General features: G+C 40.3%; 1 protein-coding gene across 1 annotated transcript in view; it reads right to left on the bottom strand.

The window, feature by feature from the left end:
* Positions 1 to 625: 625 nt before the first annotated feature.
* Positions 626 to 21,208, bottom strand: part of ABCC9 (ATP binding cassette subfamily C member 9) — a 69,153-nt gene continuing 48,570 nt past the window's right edge. The window contains exons 28-39 of the mRNA XM_088528403.1: positions 20,790 to 20,947; positions 18,430 to 18,522; positions 15,469 to 15,571; positions 13,095 to 13,196; positions 10,227 to 10,347; positions 9,108 to 9,238; positions 8,389 to 8,467; positions 4,639 to 4,747; positions 4,300 to 4,403; positions 3,459 to 3,592; positions 3,034 to 3,096; positions 626 to 936 (exon numbers count right to left, since the gene is read on the bottom strand). Coding sequence (XP_088384529.1) covers positions 799 to 936; positions 3,034 to 3,096; positions 3,459 to 3,592; positions 4,300 to 4,403; positions 4,639 to 4,747; positions 8,389 to 8,467; positions 9,108 to 9,238; positions 10,227 to 10,347; positions 13,095 to 13,196; positions 15,469 to 15,571; positions 18,430 to 18,522; positions 20,790 to 20,947 — 1,335 coding nt within the window. The 3' untranslated portion in view covers positions 626 to 798. The remainder of the gene's footprint in view (positions 937 to 3,033; positions 3,097 to 3,458; positions 3,593 to 4,299; positions 4,404 to 4,638; positions 4,748 to 8,388; positions 8,468 to 9,107; positions 9,239 to 10,226; positions 10,348 to 13,094; positions 13,197 to 15,468; positions 15,572 to 18,429; positions 18,523 to 20,789; positions 20,948 to 21,208) is intronic.

Below are 21,208 nucleotides of genomic sequence, written 5' to 3' on the forward strand. Positions count from 1 at the left end.
AGATTGACTAATATGTTTATAAATTCTGGCTAGCTTTAATACAAAGTTTAAAGATACTGTACAAAGTGTATCTTCCATAAGCCTTTTGAAGCATGAATAAATAGGATGATCTGGGTCTTTGACTCAAAGAAGTCAAAGAAGAAACAGGGATTTAGAAACTGGCTGAGTGGATGAACCATAATTGCATTTAAAAATAGTACTGTTCCAACTATAGTGTGCGAACTAAAGTGAAAGACAGGAAGAATTTCCTTACTCCTAATGGGATTCCTTTCCCTCAGTAGCTGGTCCTGTGTTTAATTTGAGGAGCAAAGTTTATGTCTTTGGAATGCAGCAGAATGCCCTGAGTGTTATGGGTTTGGGCTTTTTTCTTTTAATTTTTTCCCCTTGGGGACAGAATACGTCTGGTGATCTCTAGCTTCCTTGACAAACTGCACGATTTGATTGTTGGTTCCAGCATAACATATGCAGCTTGTAAAAGCAGTGCATTCTTTTGCTCTCTATAAGAGAAAAAAGTCACTAAAGTGTCTTAGGAACACGCTGAATTCCCAGGAAATAAAAATTTCTGCCAGTTTATGCGTGCGTGTGTGAAGCTTATTGGCTTTCGAATGAAGTGACATTTTTACTGTTTTGGAGCATACATATATTGCAACAGGTTTTATTATTTGGGAAAGATGGAAGTGTGAAGAAAGAAGAAGTTCTGAAAAAAGATCAAAGCGAAGTTACATTGAATAGAAAATATTTGCATTTTGTTTGTTTAAAAATAAGCTATTAAAATGCATCATAAGACTTAGTGATAATTCACATGTCAGCTCGGACAAATGAAGCAAAGATGCCATCTTCTTGAGAAAGTAGGTTCTCAGGCGTATCATATTCTAAAATGTTTCCTCGCTTCATGACGATGACCAGGTCTGCAGTTAGAATAGTGTGAACCCGATGCTGCCATAAAGAAAAGCACATAAAAATTCTCAGTATGATAATTTTCACTGCATTTCAATAATGGGCTTGACACAAAGTTTATGAAGTTGGTGAAAGGCTATCGTTATCTACAGAAATATATCCTTGTACTGTATCTTTTAATTTGAAGAGATCTCAAATTACTTTACAGCCTCTGGCACCAAGCCTGAAAGTACTTATGCACAGTCTTCAATTTTGGTCAGCTAATTGCAGTTATGGACAACACAACTGTTGGAATAAATCCTATCACATCACCAAAATATGCATCCCTATTTTGTAAATGAGTGAGAAACATCTTGGTTATGTCTTAGCGCTCAGGTGACTTGGCTTGCTCCTTCACTGCACGGTCTGGCACTCTGACTGCCTACACTGCACCTCCTAATCACTCCTGCTCCATCTTCTGCAAATCAATTTGCTCCCTCTGAAATGAAATTTGTGTTTGAGTATAGCGCAGTTGTATAGGTATGGATGAAAACATGGATGAAAACAGGCTGAATGTGATTTCCCTGCTGTGTGAATTTGGCAAACCAGTTGGAGATAGGACAAGCTCCTAACATAATCCACAAGTGGTAGATTGCTTTAATAGTATGAATTGAATGTCAGCTGCATGTGTAGGCTTTAGCTAAATACAATTATGAAATTAAACCCAGAAACCATGCAGTAAACACCTCCTTGCACTGTGACTGAAGAAGGCATGCAGTATAAAGGAAGCAGAGTGAAAAGAAACTAAAGAGGTAAAGACAACTACCAAAGAGCCAGAGGTCTTGTGAACAGTGCGGACTGAGAAAGTCTACTTGTGAGTCTTCACCAAAGTGGTGAACAGGCCGTCCTCTTTGAGGAGTAAGTTTGAGGCAGTGTCACATTCAACTAGAAAGCCCTCAGAAAGGACTAGAACAATGTTGGCGTCCAAGATGTGAGATACGCGATGCTAGAAAAGAAGAAAAGAGAAACAGATGGGTGGAAGAAAGATCAGCCATAGATGAAGGAAGGAAATTAAGCCAATTCTGTGAAGCAAGCTAAATATAAACTGATATCATTTTGCTTGGAATATCAACTTTGGAAAAGAAAAGGAAAGAAAAAAAAAAGAAACCAGTAAAAAGGACAATATTGAAAATTTGATTAACTGGATGGGAATATGCTTACTGCTAGAACTTTCAGCATTTAGGCATACAGGAATGTTTTAAGTGAGCTAGGTTAAGTGATTTGCCCGATACAAACTAGTCACCAGCAGTTCTGAAACCAGAATCCAGGAGACAAAGTACTAATTTCTAACTGTAGAATTGGATTCCAGATAAAGCATCTGAAACACCTGTTGAAGCACATATTTATCTCATGGATAAAACACATGTTTGTTCAGTAAGTATGCTATAACAAGGTGAAATCAATCTTAAAGTTATCCTTTGTACCTGTGGGTAGGTATGTTCATACATATATATGCATACATGTATATGCCCAGGTACATACCTACACAGATACACAGACCATTTGGGTATGTTCCTTATGACTAAAAAGGGCAGAAAAACAGGAAAAATGTCACAAAATTAAATTTTTGAACAATTTCCGTTGACTCCAATTTTTAAAAACTTTATAGTGAATTCAATTTTTTATTTGGGAAGGAGAATGAAAAAAGCATATCTAACTTTGAAAATGTCACCAAAATGTTTTTGAAATCTCAGTTCTATTTATAAATTCATGGTACTGTTGTGGGCAGTATGTCCACCGTATATCTTAGATGCAAAATTTGATCCAGATTTTGAAGAAACTTTCATTAATGTTTATACCCATGGGTTCAGTTTTGATTTGTTTACTGAGAATGACTTCAAATTCTGATGGAGGTAGTGGAAATGCTGAACTTTCCTGTAAAGTCTATCTTCAGATCTAACTGTTTAGTTTATTTTTGAAATACAGCAATTATGGGCAAAAATCATTTTGAAGGTATTGATCTGTTCAGTACCTGGGAATATTTTAACTGTGGGCTTTACTTTTATTTTGCTTGCATACTGGTACTTAGCTGGTGAAAAGCAAGATCCAGTGCTTGAGGAATAAGGAAATACAGCACCTGCTAACATGCATACTTACAGCTATTGTTACAACTGTGCGGTCTGCAAAGGCAGTCATCACAACCTTCTGCAAAATGTTTTCCTATCAAAAGAAAAGGATATATGGTTATTTTGTCCTTGTATGTTTTATATGGTTTTGTGTCTTTAAATCAAAAGAGATGATTATATTCCACACAATCTCCCATCTCTGCACCAGACTCTCGGTAATGAGAAATGGCACAGGGAGAAGCAGTGGTTTTCTGATATGTCTCACTTTGTCTTTTTTTAGTCTTCACCATAGACACCAAACCCAAAAATGTATCAACTGAAACTAAATGCTAGACAAAAGCAAAAAGGCTATCAGTCTTGCTAAAGAGATTTCTTTACTGACATCTAGGGAACTCAACACTTTCTCTCCTGGTAGATCCATGAACTGCACCAACAGCACTAATTTGGTATACTCACTGTGGCCATGTCAATAGATGCTGTAGCTTCATCCATGATAAGAATACTACTCTTACGAACGAAGGCTCGGGCTAGACAGAAGAGCTGTCTTTGCCCTACGCTGAAGTTCTCTCCTCCCTCAGTAACCACTGCATCTGTAATAAAATTAATAAGGCTCAATGTGGCACCGACAAAACTCAGGAGATTTATACACTCAGGACTAGATGATTTTGAGTGGGCACTGTTAAAACTCTGCTCATGCACAATTCCAGCATCAAACAAAATCTCTGTAAAAGCCAAAAAGCATAATCTTGACTGAGCGCTGGAACAGAGTGATACCAAGAAAAGTGAACACAGCTGTTGGGAAAGGAGTAATATATCATCAAACAAATAGTTGGCACAGACAGTTAACAAATCTGGTAAACTGTAGTAAAGCATCTTAGTAATATGAAACACTCTTAGTATGGATGGAAATATGTGAGTTTCCATCATGGATCAGATCTGAAATGATAGGGAAATGTAGTGTTCTAGCCAAGAGCTACAGGTCTGCTGACAATGCCAGATTCTGCTGAAGGAGCAGAGGTAAAGTTCTCTTTTTTAGCTCTTTGCTGACTGGTCACCACATCATGCTGCTGAGGTCCTAAAGGAATTTTTTTTTCTGGAATGAGTGGAAAAATAGATCATTGTCTAATTTTTTAGTAAAGATGTTCTGTCCTAAAGAATATTCTTTAGGTGCCCATCAAGTGTCGTGATACAGAACTTTGGTACATTTTTTTCCCATGTATTTGTTTATATGTATGCATGCTCATGCATGCATATATTTTTATTGGCTGATATTTATGGATGCTTGGTTCACACATACCAAGACCTCCTGGCAGCGACTTGACCATGTTCTTCAGCTGAGCAATCTCCAGTGCTTCCCAAAGTCTATCATCAGTGCACTTGCATTCTGGATCCAAATTAAAGCTGCAAAGAAGAGCATAACAGGAGTCTTGTCACTGCACTTACAGCTCATGCAGACATTTTAGAACTGTTTATGTCACTTGATTTTCCTTGGGCAGATTGTGCACACCAACTGAAGTGAGCAGGGAAGGTTACTCCCATTTTTTATCCCTTCTTATTCCATAGTGCTTTCCACGATTGCCCACCGCAAACACATCATGCAATGTTGCTCTTCACCCCCCGGACAACGAGCACTTACCGGATAGAACCACTGAACAATATGGGATCCTGGAGAATAATGGAGAGTCGGGAACGCAGAGTATGAAGAGGCAATTTGCTGATGTCTATCCCGTCAATCACTATCCTCCCTGTTTAAAATGACATGTGCAAACACCTGAAGGAATTGCACAGATCGTTTGATTTGTAAGTAGCAGACAAAAAGGTAAAGCAGAAACTTTGGGCTGGACTCCAAATTACGAGGCAGAGAGTTTCTGCATTCTCTCAGCATTGCGATATAAACACAGAGAGCATAATGCATGTAGTAGAGGGAATCCAGTTTACTGGTGACACTGGCCTTTTTCTCTCTTTTTTCCACTCTTCCCTTAAGGAAATATATGGCTTCCATGCTTCGTGATTAATGATAGCAGAAGGATAGTTTATTATTATGAGGCAACGTGAGCTCTACAACCAAACAGAGCAAGCACAAGAGCAACCAATATAATTAGCCATGTTCTCTGCCTTTGCTCTCCTTAACTTCAACTGTAGCAGAAGATGGGACAAAGCAAACAGAGAGAAGATATGATAAGGGGTATTTTCATCAGTCTCAATTCTGCATTTTCTCTGTGTATTTCTTAGCTGAGCAGCTGCACCAACCCTTGGAAAGGGCCTACATTAAATTTATTAGTTCTCTCTCCCAACAATGAGAAGTGAAGCTAACCATGAAGTGTGGCAAATGTGTGGATTTTGAAGGCTGTGGATATCCAGCCCTGTTGTCATGACCAATTGTCATGACGCTGCAATTTCTAGGTTAACGTGTGTAGTCCTAATCTAATGAAAATCATAGAATCATAGAATCATAGAATGCTTAGGGTTGGAAGGAACCTCAAGAGATCATCTAGTCCAACCCCCCTGCACATGCAGGGTCACCTAGAGCACATGGCATAGGACTGCGTCCAAGAGGGTTTTGAAGATCTCCAGAGAAGGAGACTCCACAACCTCTCTGGGCAGCCTGTTCCAGTGCTCTGGCACCCTCACTGTTAAAACATTTTTCCTTAAGTTCCTGTGGAACTTTTGGTGCTTCAGTTTGTGGCCATTACCTCTAGTTCTGTCAGTGGCCACCACTGAAAAGAGCCCAGCACCATCCTCCTCACTCCCTCCCTTGAGGTACTTATAGACACTGATTAGATCCCCTCTCAGCCTTCTCTTCTCCAGGCTGAACAGGCTCAGCTCCCTCAGCCTCTCCTCGTAGGGCAGATGTTCCAGGCCCCTGATCATTCTTGTGGCCCTGAGCTGGACTCTCTCCAGCAGCTCCACATCCCTCTTGTACTGGGGAGCCCAGGACTGGACACAATACTCCAGATGCGACCTCACCAGGGCTGAGTAGAGGGGGCAGGATCACCTCCCTCGACCTGCTGGAGATGCTCTTCTTAATGCACCCCAGGATCTCATTGGCCTTCTTGGCCACGAGGGCACCCTGCTGCCGCATGGTCAACTTATCATCCACCATGACACCCAGGTCTTTCTCCGCAGAGCTGCTCTCCACAAGGTCAGTCCCCAGCCTGTACTGGTGTCTGGGGTTATTTCTCCCCAGGTGCAGGACCTTGCACTTGGCCTTGTTGAATTGCATGAGGTTTTTCACCGCCCAGTTGTCCAGTCTGTCCAGGTCCCTCTGGATGGCAGTGCAGCCCTCTGGGGTATCGGCTACTCCTCCCAGTTTTGTGTCATCAGCAAACTTGCTGAGGGAGCACTCCATCCCTTCATCCAGGTCATTGATGAATAAATTGCACAGGACTGGACCAAGGACTGACCCCTGGGGGACACTGCTAGCTACAGGCCTCCAACTAGACTCTGCACCGCTGATCACCACTCTCTGGGCCCTGCCATCCAGCCAGTTCCTTATCCACCTCACTGTGCACTCATCTATCCCACACTTCCGGAGCTTGCCCAGGAGGATGTTGCGAGGGACGGAGTCAAAAGCCTTGGTGAAGTCGAGATAGACGACATCCATCGCTCACCCCTCATCTATCCAGCCGGTCATTTCATCATAGAAGGCTATCAGGTTAGTCAGGCAAGATTTCCCCTTGGTGAATCCATGCTGACTACTCTTGAGCACCTTCTTGTCCTCCATGTGTCTGGAGACAATGGCCAAAAACCTGAAACCCAACCTACTTGGTCTAAAGTTAGGTTTGTGCTTTTACTAGAATTTCAGAGGAGCCATGATTTCATCTGGGAGGTGCAAAGTCCAATTGTTTGTAGAATTAGGTCATGAAACATCAACATGACATGCCAGTAGTAACATGAACTTGACCAATTGTTCTTCTATTCCAAATGCAAACACAAGAGAAAGTTTCAGGAAAAGGAGATGGACTAATTGGAAAAAAAATAATTAGGCATTGCTTGGGAATGGGGGAATGCACTTTTGATAAGGTGCTCAGGTGCTCAGGAGAATAAAGAGCAGATGAGGAAACCTAAGAGAAAAATGAAAATAGAGAGGAGCTGGAAAACTAGGAGAGCGAAGGGCAGTCAGGCAAGACAGGAGAAATGAGAGGTAGTTTCACCAGAGGGCAAGAAGAGAAAAATGCTACCGAGAAAAGAAGGGAGAGTTGTGGGGGAATAACATCAAACATAAACAAATGCAAAGAAATAGCAGAGATACAATGAGCCCAGATGAACATCATAAATGAAATCTTGGTTCCAGTAAATTTTGTTATTTAGTTGGGTTTTTTTTCTTTAAGTTAGGACTACACACAGAGAGGAGAAGGAAGGACAGCATAGAGGCCTGACATAGCGTAGCAAGAGAGAGGAAGGGTTTGGATAAAGGCTACACAAAACTTGGTTAAAAAGAGTTAAGTTTTCCCAGTGAGAAAATCAGGGATATAGGAAGAAATGACAAAGAAAAGATATACAAGACAGATTAAAGTAAAAGAAAAGTAAAAGTCAGACATAAATAAATTTACTATTTGCATGCACTTTTGCAGTATCCAGAAACTCCAGTGACAAATCAGAAACTTGTTACTACAGATACATATAGACACAGAACAAGAGCAAAAGCTTGTATTAGAAGCATCAGATTTACTTATCCTCCCACATCCTTCTGGGGTTTCCCTAGCAAATATTCCATGTGGAAACATGGAAATCTTTGAAACAAAAAGGTGACTTTCCAATAGGTTTACATTCTCCAGCAGCAGTACATATGTATTGAATATGAGAATATATTAATTATAAATGCCAGTATGCATATAGCTGCATACCAGTTTATTCCAACTATCCGGGAGAGTGAAATACTGTAGGAGTGAAGGCATAGCAAGAAGTTTCCAAAATCCTTAATCAATTTCTGCTGTAGCTGTGGGAAACCACAATAAAATAAAAAAACAAATAATGAGGGAATGCACTTGTTGAGGTCTAGTTTCTATTTCACTAATATTTTGTCAGTTATCATAATTTAATGCTGCTATTTTATAGGGAGAAATTTAGAGGCTCCAGAGAGTTGCATATTTTTTCTCCTATCTAGAGCGTGGAATACTATTTTGTCAGAGCATATGAAAAAAAAAAAGAAAAAGAGATTTAGAAGCATAATCTACGAGGCGTATAACATTTCCTGGAAGAGGCGAGTGCTGCTCACAGCGGGACAGTTTGTACTTTGAAGGAGCAGGCATAACGCACCCCACTCTAATCAAGTATATTCCAAGCCAGAAAGGCAGGATATAAGTTAGCAAAAAGTCTCATCTTTTCTGAAGAAATAAAGGGGGAGGAGCTCAGGAGTGACAAAAAAACTCCAGTGAAAACTAACCATCGAATATGTCCACCATTCTGAAGAATGCCAAAGACAAGGAGGATTTGCCGCTGCCAGTGCGACCACAGATGCCAACCTGTAAAAGAAAGGAAGATGTTATTTGCTAACAGAAGGAGCAGATCAGACGTATTGTGAAAGTGGCTCTGTTGGGGTAAATAGGGTCCTTCCCAATGGCCACTGCCAGATATTAGGGATAAAGCAAATGAGAGCACGCTCTTCATTTCTGGCTCTCTGCATGAGAAGCACGTGTGTAAAGTGAAGAGATCAAACAATTCATGCACTAAGGATTACCACTTTCCCTCCAGAACATTCTTAATCATCACTTCATAAAAGCTAGCTGATCTCAGCTTGATAAAAAATTGTTATTTAATTTATACTCTGAGACTGTTTCCCATTCACATGCAATGAGTTCGTATCTCTGCTAATTTAACAAGGAGCTTCATCACCTAGAGCTGGTGGAGAATTGCCACCTAGGGTTGCTCTGTGCTAGGTGGATGGACATGGAAAAACATGGGACTCTAAGAAGGACAACAGATCCCATCCAATAATAAGATGTCATTGGGTAAAATGTCTTAATTAGGCCCAAGGTCCTCAAAGAGGACTATCAATTTATGCATCTTCTTTTATTCTTGCTCTTCTGCCAGCTTAGAAGAAAAAACAAATTAGGAGGGACATGGCTTAGAATAAGGATGGTATGCCACTGCAGAGCACAGTACCTTCTGTCCTGGTTTGATGTAAGCCTTCACGTGCTTAAGAACAGGCTTCAGGTTGTTTTCATACCGAACACACAAATTTTCAATCTTGATTTCTCCCTCTTGGGGCCAGTCTTTTGGGACTTGGGAGGGATCTGAAATATTTACCAAAAATAAAAGAAATCAGAGGTCACCTTTTATGGCATTCCCTCCTCCCTGGGCAGCCATTTGGAGCCACCTTAGAAATCTATGATCTTGAGTCCCATTGGGAAAGGGGACAGTGCTGGTGTCGAGTGCGCACTCCTCCAAGCTGGCGTGCTTGGGCTGGCTCTCAGGGGAGCCAAGAAGTGCCCGGCAAGCACGTTAGCTCCCAGGTCTTGACACACAGGGTAAGAGGGTAAATGCTAAAGTGGCTGCTGGTAATGAAATGGGATGAAGCCAAACTAGCAGAAAGGAACATAATGTCAGAGCAGTGTTAACATCATCTGTGGTCAGTAATCATTGCAGGAAGGGCAGTAGGAAGAAGGATGTTGTTGCTACCTCACAGATGGAGCTGTTGACATTACCACAGCTCATTTTTCATGCTGGATTGCAAATATGCCAGCAGGTTTTGTCTCCGAACTAACGGACTCGGCTTTTCAAAGAATCTTACTGGCTCACAGGCTTCTTTGGCCTTGTACTTCTAGCACTGCTAAAATGCTTATTTCTACCATCAAGCCAATTTGAAATATGTGGAATATGAACAGCAATGTGTGGTTCAGAGAAGAGCTGCTGAGGTCTGATTCCTCAGCATAACCTGTCCTGCGGCCGGAACTTGCTGCGAAATCAGAAATTTTTAAGTATTTGATTGCTAGTTCATTTCTACTTTAATTCACATTTTTGTTCTTTGGATGGCTATAGAGATGTTTTATACTACCTGTAACTTTGCCTTGGTTCTTCCGACTTATACTATAGGGTGAAGCTCTGTCTGTCTGGCATTTGGTAGTTTTTCATATTTATTAGCATGGGTTACATATAAAGGGAGATATCCCATGGTCAACAAGAACAGAATTTGACCAAAGGGGCCTATATGTTTTTTCACAACCAAATTTGTCTTGGTTCCAGAATACCCACAGAAAAATCAAAAAGTTTACAGTGCAATACCCAAGTAGCCTTCATAGTTCTCCGACTCCATGTTCAGGAAGCTGTGTACTTTTTTTACTGCACCCATCTGCACCTCTAAATCAGCCAGATTTCTCACCACCCAGTTCAAATAGTTGGTTATCTGCATTGCAAAAGGAAAACAAAGACAGAGGTTAAGTTTCTGTCTGTTCATCTATCTCTTTTTGAATAAAGGTCAGATAAATTTGTAAAAGTCTTTGGCCTGACTCAGCAGAGTTGGTCTAGACCTAGCGCAACATTAGCATTAAAAATGGAACTGGCCAGTCAGATTCCAACCCAAACAATCCGAACACAGTGATTTAATGCTCAGTATTCTCATCTCTATTTTTTGAAAGAGAAATATGGAAAGGTTATATCTACAGTCTGAAGATGTGACTGATTAAGGGAATGAATCTCTTGTTCTGAGCATTTAATAAACAGTACTGAAAAGCACTTTCAATGTCTTTTAAACACAGAGACACAGCAGAAACTAAAATGGGTAGCTGTATTTGGAAATAGTACATTTTCTAATTTTTCAAAGACTGCAAATAAAGAATAGGAAAGTTTACTATTCACAAGTATATTTTCAACAAGTTGATGAGCATTTCTTTTGTTTCCCTCTGTGCATATTTATATAATTCTTTTCTTTCTGTATGGAAAATGGTGTTGTTTTAGCATAGAAATATGTGAGAAAAATGTATGGTCATCTCAATGGTATTTCCCTTTTACTTTTCTTCAGCTTTATAGGGATTTGATTAACAGTCAGATATTATTTGCAGTAGATAAAGGTTGGTAATTATTTGTCTAACAACACCAAGTAGCTTAGGGAAGCTGATCCCCAGACAGGACTGACTATTTGTAAGCTGAAAATTTCAAAGCAATTTCCCAAACTTGGGTTCATAAGTCTATATTTAGGTGCCTGTTTAAAAAGCCCCTGATTTCATTAGGAACTGTTGAGCAAGCACATGTAAAAGCTGAGCTACTTAAAATACCCAAATAAAGGTTTAGACACCTAACTTAGACAAGGAAAACATCCTATGTACAAATACATCTGGAGAAAAGTTTTGTCGTTTCATTTGTTAGAAAGATTGCAGAATCTGCCAAATAAGAAGTTTGTTATAAATAAATCACCCAGATTCACTTGTTTTCCTCTTAGCAAATATTGATGCAATGGGAGTATAGTAAATAATTTTCACTGAGATTCCACAATAAATTTTGTCCATTTAGAGGATTTGGTTGCTTGCCAAAATGATAAAGAGTCATTCTAGAAGCTAGTGTGAAGGAATTCCTTTGTTCTTTAGAAACTTGTGTTCTGCTTTTGAATCATGCATTTACAGAAATGAGTGCATCCATAGATAAGCTAAATGACGTGCAGACCTGCTAGTTTCTCAGTAACATACTGCAATCATAGGTCCAGCAGATTTGATAACGGGGCCTTGCATCCAAAAGGCTTTACATATCATTTCAATCTTCACCACAGTTTGCAATAAAGTTGGCAGAATTTATATGGGAGAAGAGAATGAGCTTATGAAGGTCTCCTGTAAACACGGTGTTGGTACATGCACTTTGCTCTCATCCAGTTTCTTACGTCAGCCCATTTTTGGCCCCAGAAAGAAGTAATACAAAAGCCACTTGGGGACACAGTTGAGGATCCAACTGCATCTCAAGTTTTACTGGTTTTATTGTGGAATAGGAAAGAGATAGGTATCAACTTAGTGACTGGAGAGTCTCTTAGTCTGTTATGCCAGACTTGAGCAAATTGCAGATTTGTTCTGATGTTTGGTTTGCAGATACAAACTAAATGCAAAGTTTGGGTTTGCTTATGCAGATATCTCAGAGCTTCCAGAGCTTCACTGATAATGAAGCAGGATTACCAGGAATGTTTTCAGAATGAGGTTAAGACATTGGGACAGATTCTCAGTTGCTGGCAGATTCTCATAGCACTGCAGCAGCAGCACAAAGGGAATTTAAGGCCACCCTAAGGCAGTTGCTGAAGATTTTCTGTTGTAACCATGTGACAGCCAGCATCCAAGCGCAAAGCCAAATTATATTAAACCCATCTTCCCTATGGCATCTGTTCCTCCTGCCAGTGCTGTAAAGCAAACAGTATTTTACCCTGCCAGCCATGATTTCAAAAATTCTTTTTCCTATTATCCTTATCCTGCTTTGTCCTCTTCTTCTTGGATTAATTCAATGATATTTCTGCTTGTGAAGAACTCTGAGGTCCTCTCGCAGTCTACTACGCTAAAACGGTGTTCCTTCTCCATGACTGATCTGAAATCCCTCTGTGCTAATGATAGGAGTTGAAATTAGTTGGCCAAACCCTCATTTCTCTACTTTCGTCATACTACTTGTTATGTTGAACCATGCCTACCAGCCCTAAAGGTCCCGATCCCTACACCCATTTAGAAATTGGTGGACAATATTGGGCATTTAAATGGTTTCCCTCAAAAGGTGGAACTGGTATTTCTTCAGCAATGAATTTATTTGGTCATTAATTAAATGCTATTTTGCTTATGCAGTCTGTGGGACAGCAATTTCTGGCTGATTTTGCCCTGTGCAGGCGCAACTAACACTGTGTTGTGCAAAACAGATTGCACAGCAGGTCCTCTTACGCACTTTTAATTTTCCTGCTCTTCTTGGGAGCATGCAGGGCCTGGGAATGGTTGTGTTTTTTTAATTGGCTCATGAAACCTGAAGTAAGTCCAAGTTGCCCTGAACTCTCTCAACTTTGGCTTGAATCCATTATTTGCGAGATTGTTTTTTTCAAGATTAAGAAAGCTGGAAGATAACTATATATACGTATTTTTAAAACTACCATGAAACTAGTATATTAATCTGATAGTTCTTATTCTTCGCTTCAGTACATACTGTCAGGGCATACAGGAGACCTAGCCCCACAAATCCAGAGTTAGGTTCCTCGGTAATGGACGTGACAGCTGCAGTAAGAACTATACAAGCACCAAGGTAATCCTAAAATGAGAGAGAAAGAAGATTATAGACAACATTAAAATGCAGCAAAAAGAAAATTTCTTAAGTTATAAAGCATATACCTGTTACTAAGGCTTATGTCTATAATGATATTTAGTCATTAATTCTGTTTTTTTTTTTTCCTGGAAAGATCAGTTCGTTTGGGTGTCCAGCCTGAAACACTTTAAAGTAATTTGTTGAATGCAGCTGAATCAGGTCAGCATTTTCTGCAAATTTAGCTGTGCTAGGGTATCTCAGCATGGCCACCCCTAAAAGAGGAGGTATAAAAAAAGTCTAAAAGAAAATAAGGATTGTGTTATACTGACATCACTAATTCCTAGCACTAGAAGAAATAAATTCTCCCCCTTTTCCCTCCGCTCTCCTTTATGTGGATTTGACTCCCAAAAAGGAAGAAGCATCAGTGTTTTTGGAAAGCTCACGAAGGATTTTGGTACTGCTTGTATTTTATATGGGACGTGCACACATTTTATGGACATAAGTGGGCAGACACCATACAAAGGGGCCCTGCCTGCATATAGTGAAGGCAGCCTTAAGTCTGCTAGTACACTCAGTCTGTGGGTGATTTGGGTGCTTGTGAGTGATAGTAGCGTGGACTCTAAAAGCAGTAGAGTGGTAGTAGAGCAGTGTATTGTGTATAGCTGCATAACTGTGTAGAGCTGTGCTGTTTTGGGGCTACAAGCATTTGCTTCTTCTGTGCCCTGAGAGACCTGAAGGCAGGATCCCGAAAGATCTCAGCCCTAGTTATGGCCTGTCATACAGAAAAAGCTATGGAGGAGCTATCGGAAAGATCTGATTACTTTGAAGGGGCTTGAACCCACCTTCTTGGTGTGTACCTCAGTTTTGAATCAAATGCCAACTACATGTGATCCCATTTAGAGTTCCAGGTGCTGGAACTGGTGCCCTAACCTACTGCCACTGCTCTTGGCCTGTTTGATAATTTCCGGCCTGGAATCTTTACCTGTGTGATTTGAAATGATGGCTGCCCAGTTCATCTGTCTGTAGGAAGTGTTGATAAGCAGATGACACAGACTGTAACTTAATATCTACAATGAAAACGTGCACTAGAAGCATAAAGCTCTTGTATCTCCATCAGTTATTGGGATAAGGCTTCACAGTTGCTATTAAATCCTATAAAGTTTGAATTATATTAGTCTCATTGTGCCATTAGGCAGAGCTAAATGATCTATTTTAAGCTTAGGCTATTTCAAGTGCTATGATGAAGTGATGCATATTCTTGGATCAAATTCATTTCTAGTGTAAGAGTGTGAGACATTAATGAACAATGCCACAGTTTATTCCAAGGTTGGATGCTGCTCTGTTCTTTATCTGTTTTTGATCTAGAAGCAAGTTCAGCTTGATCTTGGGTGTTGTAGGAAGCTAAATGCTTCATGCATAGGCGAATGCTGTGCCTAAAAAACGCAGAAATTTGTTGCTTTGACAGTGTATCAGGATGTGCAAGTGAGGATACAGGATGCCTGTCACTATATGTGTCTAGCAGAACTTAGTTCTTTGCTTTCTGGACAGGTCTGGAAGAACAGGTTCACAGCTCTGTTTATTCCCTGCTGTTGTAGTGCAAGATAAATGGGGAAATCAAAATTATTTTGCTTTCCAGGCATGTAGACCTCAGGGAAACTTCTCTTGTACAGTCCGGGGAGAGTCCTCATCAAAGACTCACCGAATCTGACTCCCTCGTGCTGGCCACACTGTGTCTTACTGCCATTTGCTTTTAAGATGGAGTCTATTTTCACAACTGGAGCAAGGTCACTGCAGATGGGGGCTCTACATTACAGTTGCAGGATGAAACCCTTTGCTGGGGAGATACCTCAGGGCCTGGAAGCTGAATGGTGCCTAGAACACAGCCCTGATGTGTTCATGGCAAAGAGCATAAAAAGTACTTAAACGCCATGCTCTGCTTTGAAAATAGTTTCTTCTAGGACAAGTTTGCAAGATGCTGCACAGTAGTAGAAAAGAGCCTTATTTCAAGTTATGTAAATGTTTTTTCTTGCACTCTCCTCAGACAGCAGACATCACCACAGCAAAAGACGAGGGAGCCTTTTATTTTCCTGCTCCTGGCCAAGAAAGCTGAAAAAAAAGCCTACAACTTTAACCTAAACAATCCAATCTATTTTAAGGAACATCACGTATAATCTCATTGTGAGATTAATTCTCGTTATTATCTCCTCCTCTGCCTCAGGCAAAGTCTCTGTTTGCTTCCAAGGTTTCAAAACCATAGCCGGGACTAAACTGAACGTACCGTCCTGACCTCCAGCCATCTGTTGGCAGCTGACAGAAATAAGTAGGCAATGTTGTTCGTGTCCGTTAGTTCCAGCATACGTTGTTTAAATCTGGCTTCGTGCCTGTCAAAAGCGAAGTTGTTATATTACAACACATATCCACGCTCCTACACAAGCGCATGAAGCATTGAACTCCCTCCTCTCCCTGCAAGCTGAACATTGTTGCACTTGTGCCGCTGCCAGACTTTGGGGTAAAACCCTTCAGGAGCATGTGTGCAGTTAGTGCTTTCTCTGACCCGGAAAAGTTACTGTGGGGAGCAATTTCTTCTACAAGCAATTACGTTTGACTCAATTCCGCATCAGAGCACGTGTCCCAGAAGAGGCCAAGGGAATCCAGGGGAACCTGCTTTCCTTTGCAGGTCGTTATCAGCTTTATAACTGTAAACTGAGACTGCCTTTGTTCTGCAGCCCTCTCTCAGGTGGGTGGTTACACGCCAGCAGCAAATCCTTATGCTCCAGAGAAAGAGTTCAGGTCTTACCTGTTACTTTAAAATCTGATCATGCCTAAATTAGACCTGAATTACAGAAATGAGGGGTTATTTCTTAGCCCCTTGTTTCTCTCTCCCACATAATGCTGGTAGTGTTTAAGAAACAGTTAAAGAAAGAGTGCCTAAGGCTTGAGGGGGCAAAACCTCTCTTGGCATAAGTGCATTAAATTTATGGGACCTTACTGCACTTTAGGCTCTGATGGGCAGTCAGATGGAAGACGTCTTGTTGTGTCATAGTCCACTGTCAATACTATTACTTAAAAAGTAGCCAAACTTCATTCAACAGCTTATCATCTGTTTTTTTCAACAGCTTATCATCTGTTTTATCTTGAAAAGGGTAACAGAGCCCTGGAACAGGCTGCCCAGAGAGGTTGTGGAGCCTCCTTCTCTGGAGATCTTAAAAACCTGCCTACATGTCATCCTGTGCCACATGCTCTAGGTGTCCCTGCTGGAACAGGGGGGTTGGATTAGATGATCCCTAGAGGTTCCTTCCAATCTCAACCATTCTGTGATTCTGTCATTCTGTGAAAAGCTCTTCTGCTTCAAAGTTTCAGGGCTCTGCTGGGAGGCACCTGTAACCCTGGTTCTGCCAAAATACTTGGGAGTATTTTTGCCTTTTCATGCTGAAACATTATTTTACTGGTTATATTTTGTGTAGCTTGTATACAGGACAAGCAACCCACCCCGAATAACAACTTGAAACAGAAAAGACGTGGGGAGAAGCAAAGATTCAGTGAATAAAGTGTTGTCTTTCTGGCAACAAAACGCCTGTTTTCCTAATGGAAAATCTGACATGCTCAATCTGTATCTTCTCATCCACGTCCAGCTCATCCTCTGGACAGTCTTAGACCTTTATCCTGCCAGATGACAAACAGCAAAGGTCACTGAAATCACTTTCTGATCCAACTGGGCTACTTCGTGGTAAGTTATGTGAGGAGTTGCTCTATTTCATCCTAGAACACCCTGAACTCAAACTACAGTGAGTGACTAACAGGATTACTAGCAAGTTTGACCTTGCTGATAAAAACTTCTGGAGACTTCAGATTTGGTGGACAGAGGACCATGGATGGGGCAATGGAAAGGCTTTGATTCCTAATGGTGGTGATTCTGGAAAACTTGAATGATCAGTTACGACTTCTGTTCTTTTCTGAGGGCTGCCTTTTGCTCTCTGCTGTCCAAGCCCACATCGCTGTGTCATAAGGTATAGCTGAATGATTTCCGAAGAGCACTAAGCTCCTTTTTTAGAAAATAATGTAATGAAAGGCCACTCTGAGCCTCTCACAAATCATGTGTCAGGCCTTAAATATGACTTATGGTTTTAATATACATCATCCTGATCAATAAAGCTTGTTAGAACATTTTGTGTTGACCATTAGCTCACATCTCTTCAACAAAGAAACAACATTTTTCTTGTCCTGCTACAGTCCTTTCTGTAGCATTCTGAACTCTTAGGCTGGGTCCTAATGCTGGGATATTAAGCAGGGAAAGTCTGAGGAAATTTGTCATACTTTTGTGATAATTAAAGACAGGTCTTCCAGCTACTGACTCTTGGGGTTTTGGCTCTCCCCTACCCATCTTACCTTCATCTTGCTGCAAACGGGCATGCAGGGTTAAATTCAGCCTGAAGAATATTTATTGGCTATGATGAACTGGTTTTAGTAGGGCTGGGAAAAATATCAGAAACTCCCTGCTGAGTTGAAGCTGATCAAATGCATGTGTAAATAGCAGTGCAATGTGATCTGCATGGAAGTCCTTCAAGGTACAAAATGAGATATACTTGGGGACAACATTGAGGTGGTGTTTTAACAGTTATACTAGCTGTATGTATAACTAGTCAATGTTGGAGGAGAATTTGACCTACCTTTCATGCGTTAAGAGAAAAAAATGTACATAGAAAATCAGAAGAATTCTCTAAATTATTCTGGAATTTCATTTTTTAGTTTTGATGGACTAGACTAGGTTTTAAGAATATTAAGTTTGAGTCTCTGCTCTGCCATGGTTTCCTGCTTTCCTTTCAGGTGGAGAATAAAATAATGCTGTTTCCCTGATTAAACTATCTAAAGACAGAAATGATTCAGGGGCGCTTGGGTAGCACAGACTGTAGGAGACAGTGCGGGATACCTGAAGCAGTGAGATCTCCCCTGCAAAGGAGAGTTCCCTACTGTCAAAATAAGGCATTAAACCCCTCCAAAGTTGGAAAATTAGTTTTAACTCAGCAGCAAACCAATACAGAAAAAAATGGGTATTATTAAAAGTCTGCCCCACTGTTTAAAGGTGTGACAAGGAAAGAACGGAATAAATACTGCTTCCCTTTTATGAGATGTCTTAATTAAAGCTCACCAAGTCAAGTAATTTGCCCTCAGACATACTCCAAGCAAGCTGCAAGGGCCAGAACAGAAGTCAACCCCCTTGCATATGATTTGTTTTACAGACCTGAATGCTCTAATCGTAGTAAGTCCTTCTGCTGTTTCTGAGAAGTGACAGAGCAAAGGTAGCTGGGTGCTATCGTCAAGTTCTTGGAGGTCTCTGGAAGTAAGAGAAGCAAAAGGCATCCATTAGAGTGTAAACGTCTCTGCCCGTAGATATCCTACGGCACAACAAATAACAATATACATTGTATTGCATGCGATCTTTTTAGGAGAATACAGAACGCTATTTCCACATCGAAAAGAACCTGATATTTCTCTTTTGATATTAAAATCTTCTGAGTTAGGGAATAGTCTCATCTCCAAGACGTCGCTAGGTTTTGGTCACAGCTAAGCATAATAGGAGCCTCTTCTGCAGCCCCTTAAACTCTCAATTAAAATCCTACTATACTGGCATACAGTATTAGATAGTTCAGGAAAAATAACTGTGATGTTGAATGTTACATATACAGAAGTGAATTTGCTGTTTGTATTTTGATGATAAATGCATTCTATTTCAAATATATGATGGAAAATACACAGCAGTTTTTGAAAGATGTAATGGAAAATATAACAAGGAGTCAAGTGCTGCAAGGAATACTATAAATATTTGCATTTCTAAAAATTAGTTAAGCTCATATGCCTTGATAGTAGTACTACATACAAGCATGTTATAAATACTGGCTCAGTCTATTTCTTCATCAAACATTTCACAAGAGTAACTTCTCTAGAAATAACCATCGCATTCATCCTTCATTTCTACTGTAAAGTAAAAGAACGCAGCTCAATCCTGGGTGCTTCACAGGTTATTAAAATTAACATAGATAGATTTTTAAAACTACTTGCTGACACAGAAAATTGTAATGGAATAAAAGGAATGAGGTAGTTATGGGCTTGCAAAGCATAAGCAGTTGCAGAGCCAGTGGATATGTCTGTGTGTATGCTGATCTACAGGAGTGACCAATCTTTAGCTGGCTCACACAGTACGACTGTCAGTGAGAAAAAGCAGGTTTGGAAATGGATGGAGGCTTTACTCTAATGTAAAATCACAGAGAGAAACCCTAGTGGTTCCCTGAGGTGTAATACATGAGATTTTGCTTATTCCTATGTATTTTTAAGACAGACATTTAAGCAGTGTACACTGCTATATGTAGCAGGACAGGATGACACTCAGAAAGTCATAATGGAGCCAGAAATGCAAACAGGTCTCTCGATTCTTCAGTCCCTTCTGAGACCTGTTGTAGTGCCAGGTACAGCAGTGATTTGGAAAACTGATGAGGAAAGTACAAGGTTCCTGGAAAATGTATACAAATTACTTCAAAATTAAACTTTTTTTTTTTTTTTGCTAATTCTGATTTCAGAGTTTCCCTCTGAATAAATCTTCTTGGAAGTTCTGGGGAAAGATGCAGAACAGTTACTCTGTTACTCACATGTTACTCTGTGTTCTATATCATCCATTCATTTAAGAAATCTTTCTTGAGCTATCTAGATAAGAGTGTTGTCTATGTGACCGCCTGTACTGGAATGCCCAGCTGAAAAATCAGTGTGTCTCTTACATGGATTCTACAAAACATTAACTAATCTTTTATCATGTACCAACTGCAAAAATGGGACCTGCAGAGATGATTGCAAATGATGGTAGGTTGTTTTGGTCTCCATGTACTTTCTGTTAGCAGGCACCTTGAGGGGTATTTTTAAGTATCAGGAAGTGAAGAATAACTAGCCAGATAAAAAAAAAAAAAAAAGCATTCATATTTACAAAAAAAAAAAAAAGAAAAGAAAGAACAGAAAAAGAAACCTTGAATGCCTTCCTAGAATGCTTTACTTAATTATATATTGGATTTAGCACTGAAAGACATGATGCTGAAAAATCATAACACTGTTTTCCTGGAGGACAAAAAAAAAAAGAATCTTTACAAATCGGCCAAACCATTTTGAATATGAAATGTTGCTCTACAGTGGACATGACTCTGTGGATTTTTTTTTCTTTCATTATGATGAGGAAAAAGTTGTGTGATTGATGTTAATCCAGGAAGTTATTTTCCATTCTTGACCTTTTTGATCCCAAGAGGCCTTGACCAGATCTTAGCTGGGTCAGCTGGCTGACAAACTTTGTGCTCACTAGTTTTGGGAACAAACAGTATAAGAGAGTGATGCGGCTAGCATCACATCCACAACACACCACATCTAAGGTCAGTTCAGCTGACATCTTCCAACATACAGCTCAAACGCATGCCTCAGGATTGAAAGGATACCATGGTCATTATGGCAAATTTTCCCTTTGACTAGCTTCAATTCCATCAAATTGGAAGCTAGCTCATATTCCATCAAAATCCTTATATACAAATTGTTAAAAGACATCTTTAGAACAGTTTTTTAAATACATACTTGGATGCAACTCTGAAATATTTCTGGATGAAATAAAAAGCTATCCCAAGAGGCACGAGTGCAACAAGGAACCATGGAGTGGCATATGAGATCATTCCAATGGCCGACAGGCAGAGCAAGGTGGACCGTGTAAGTGACTCCAGGGTAGGAGGAATGTGCTGGATCAACAAAAAGAAAATACAAAAGACAAAAATCACAGATAGTACCACTACATGCCTTTCCGTGTAGAGCCATACGGAACATACAACAATCATCACTGTCCACTAACTGACAATCCCTTTATACCAAGGGCCTTTCTGTTCCTACTGGTCAACTACTGTAGCATGCAGAGTTTAAAAATGAGTCGTTAGGATTTTCTAGAGGTCAGGGTTTCAGAGAACATGGGGATGTAGGAGCCATTTCCATCTTGTTTAAAAAAA

Source organism: Tinamus guttatus, unplaced genomic scaffold (genome assembly GCF_059628265.1).
Source record: "Tinamus guttatus ecotype Peru unplaced genomic scaffold, ASM5962826v1 Tinamus_guttatus_pri_ptg000308l, whole genome shotgun sequence".
Taxonomy (NCBI): domain Eukaryota; kingdom Metazoa; phylum Chordata; class Aves; order Tinamiformes; family Tinamidae; genus Tinamus; species Tinamus guttatus.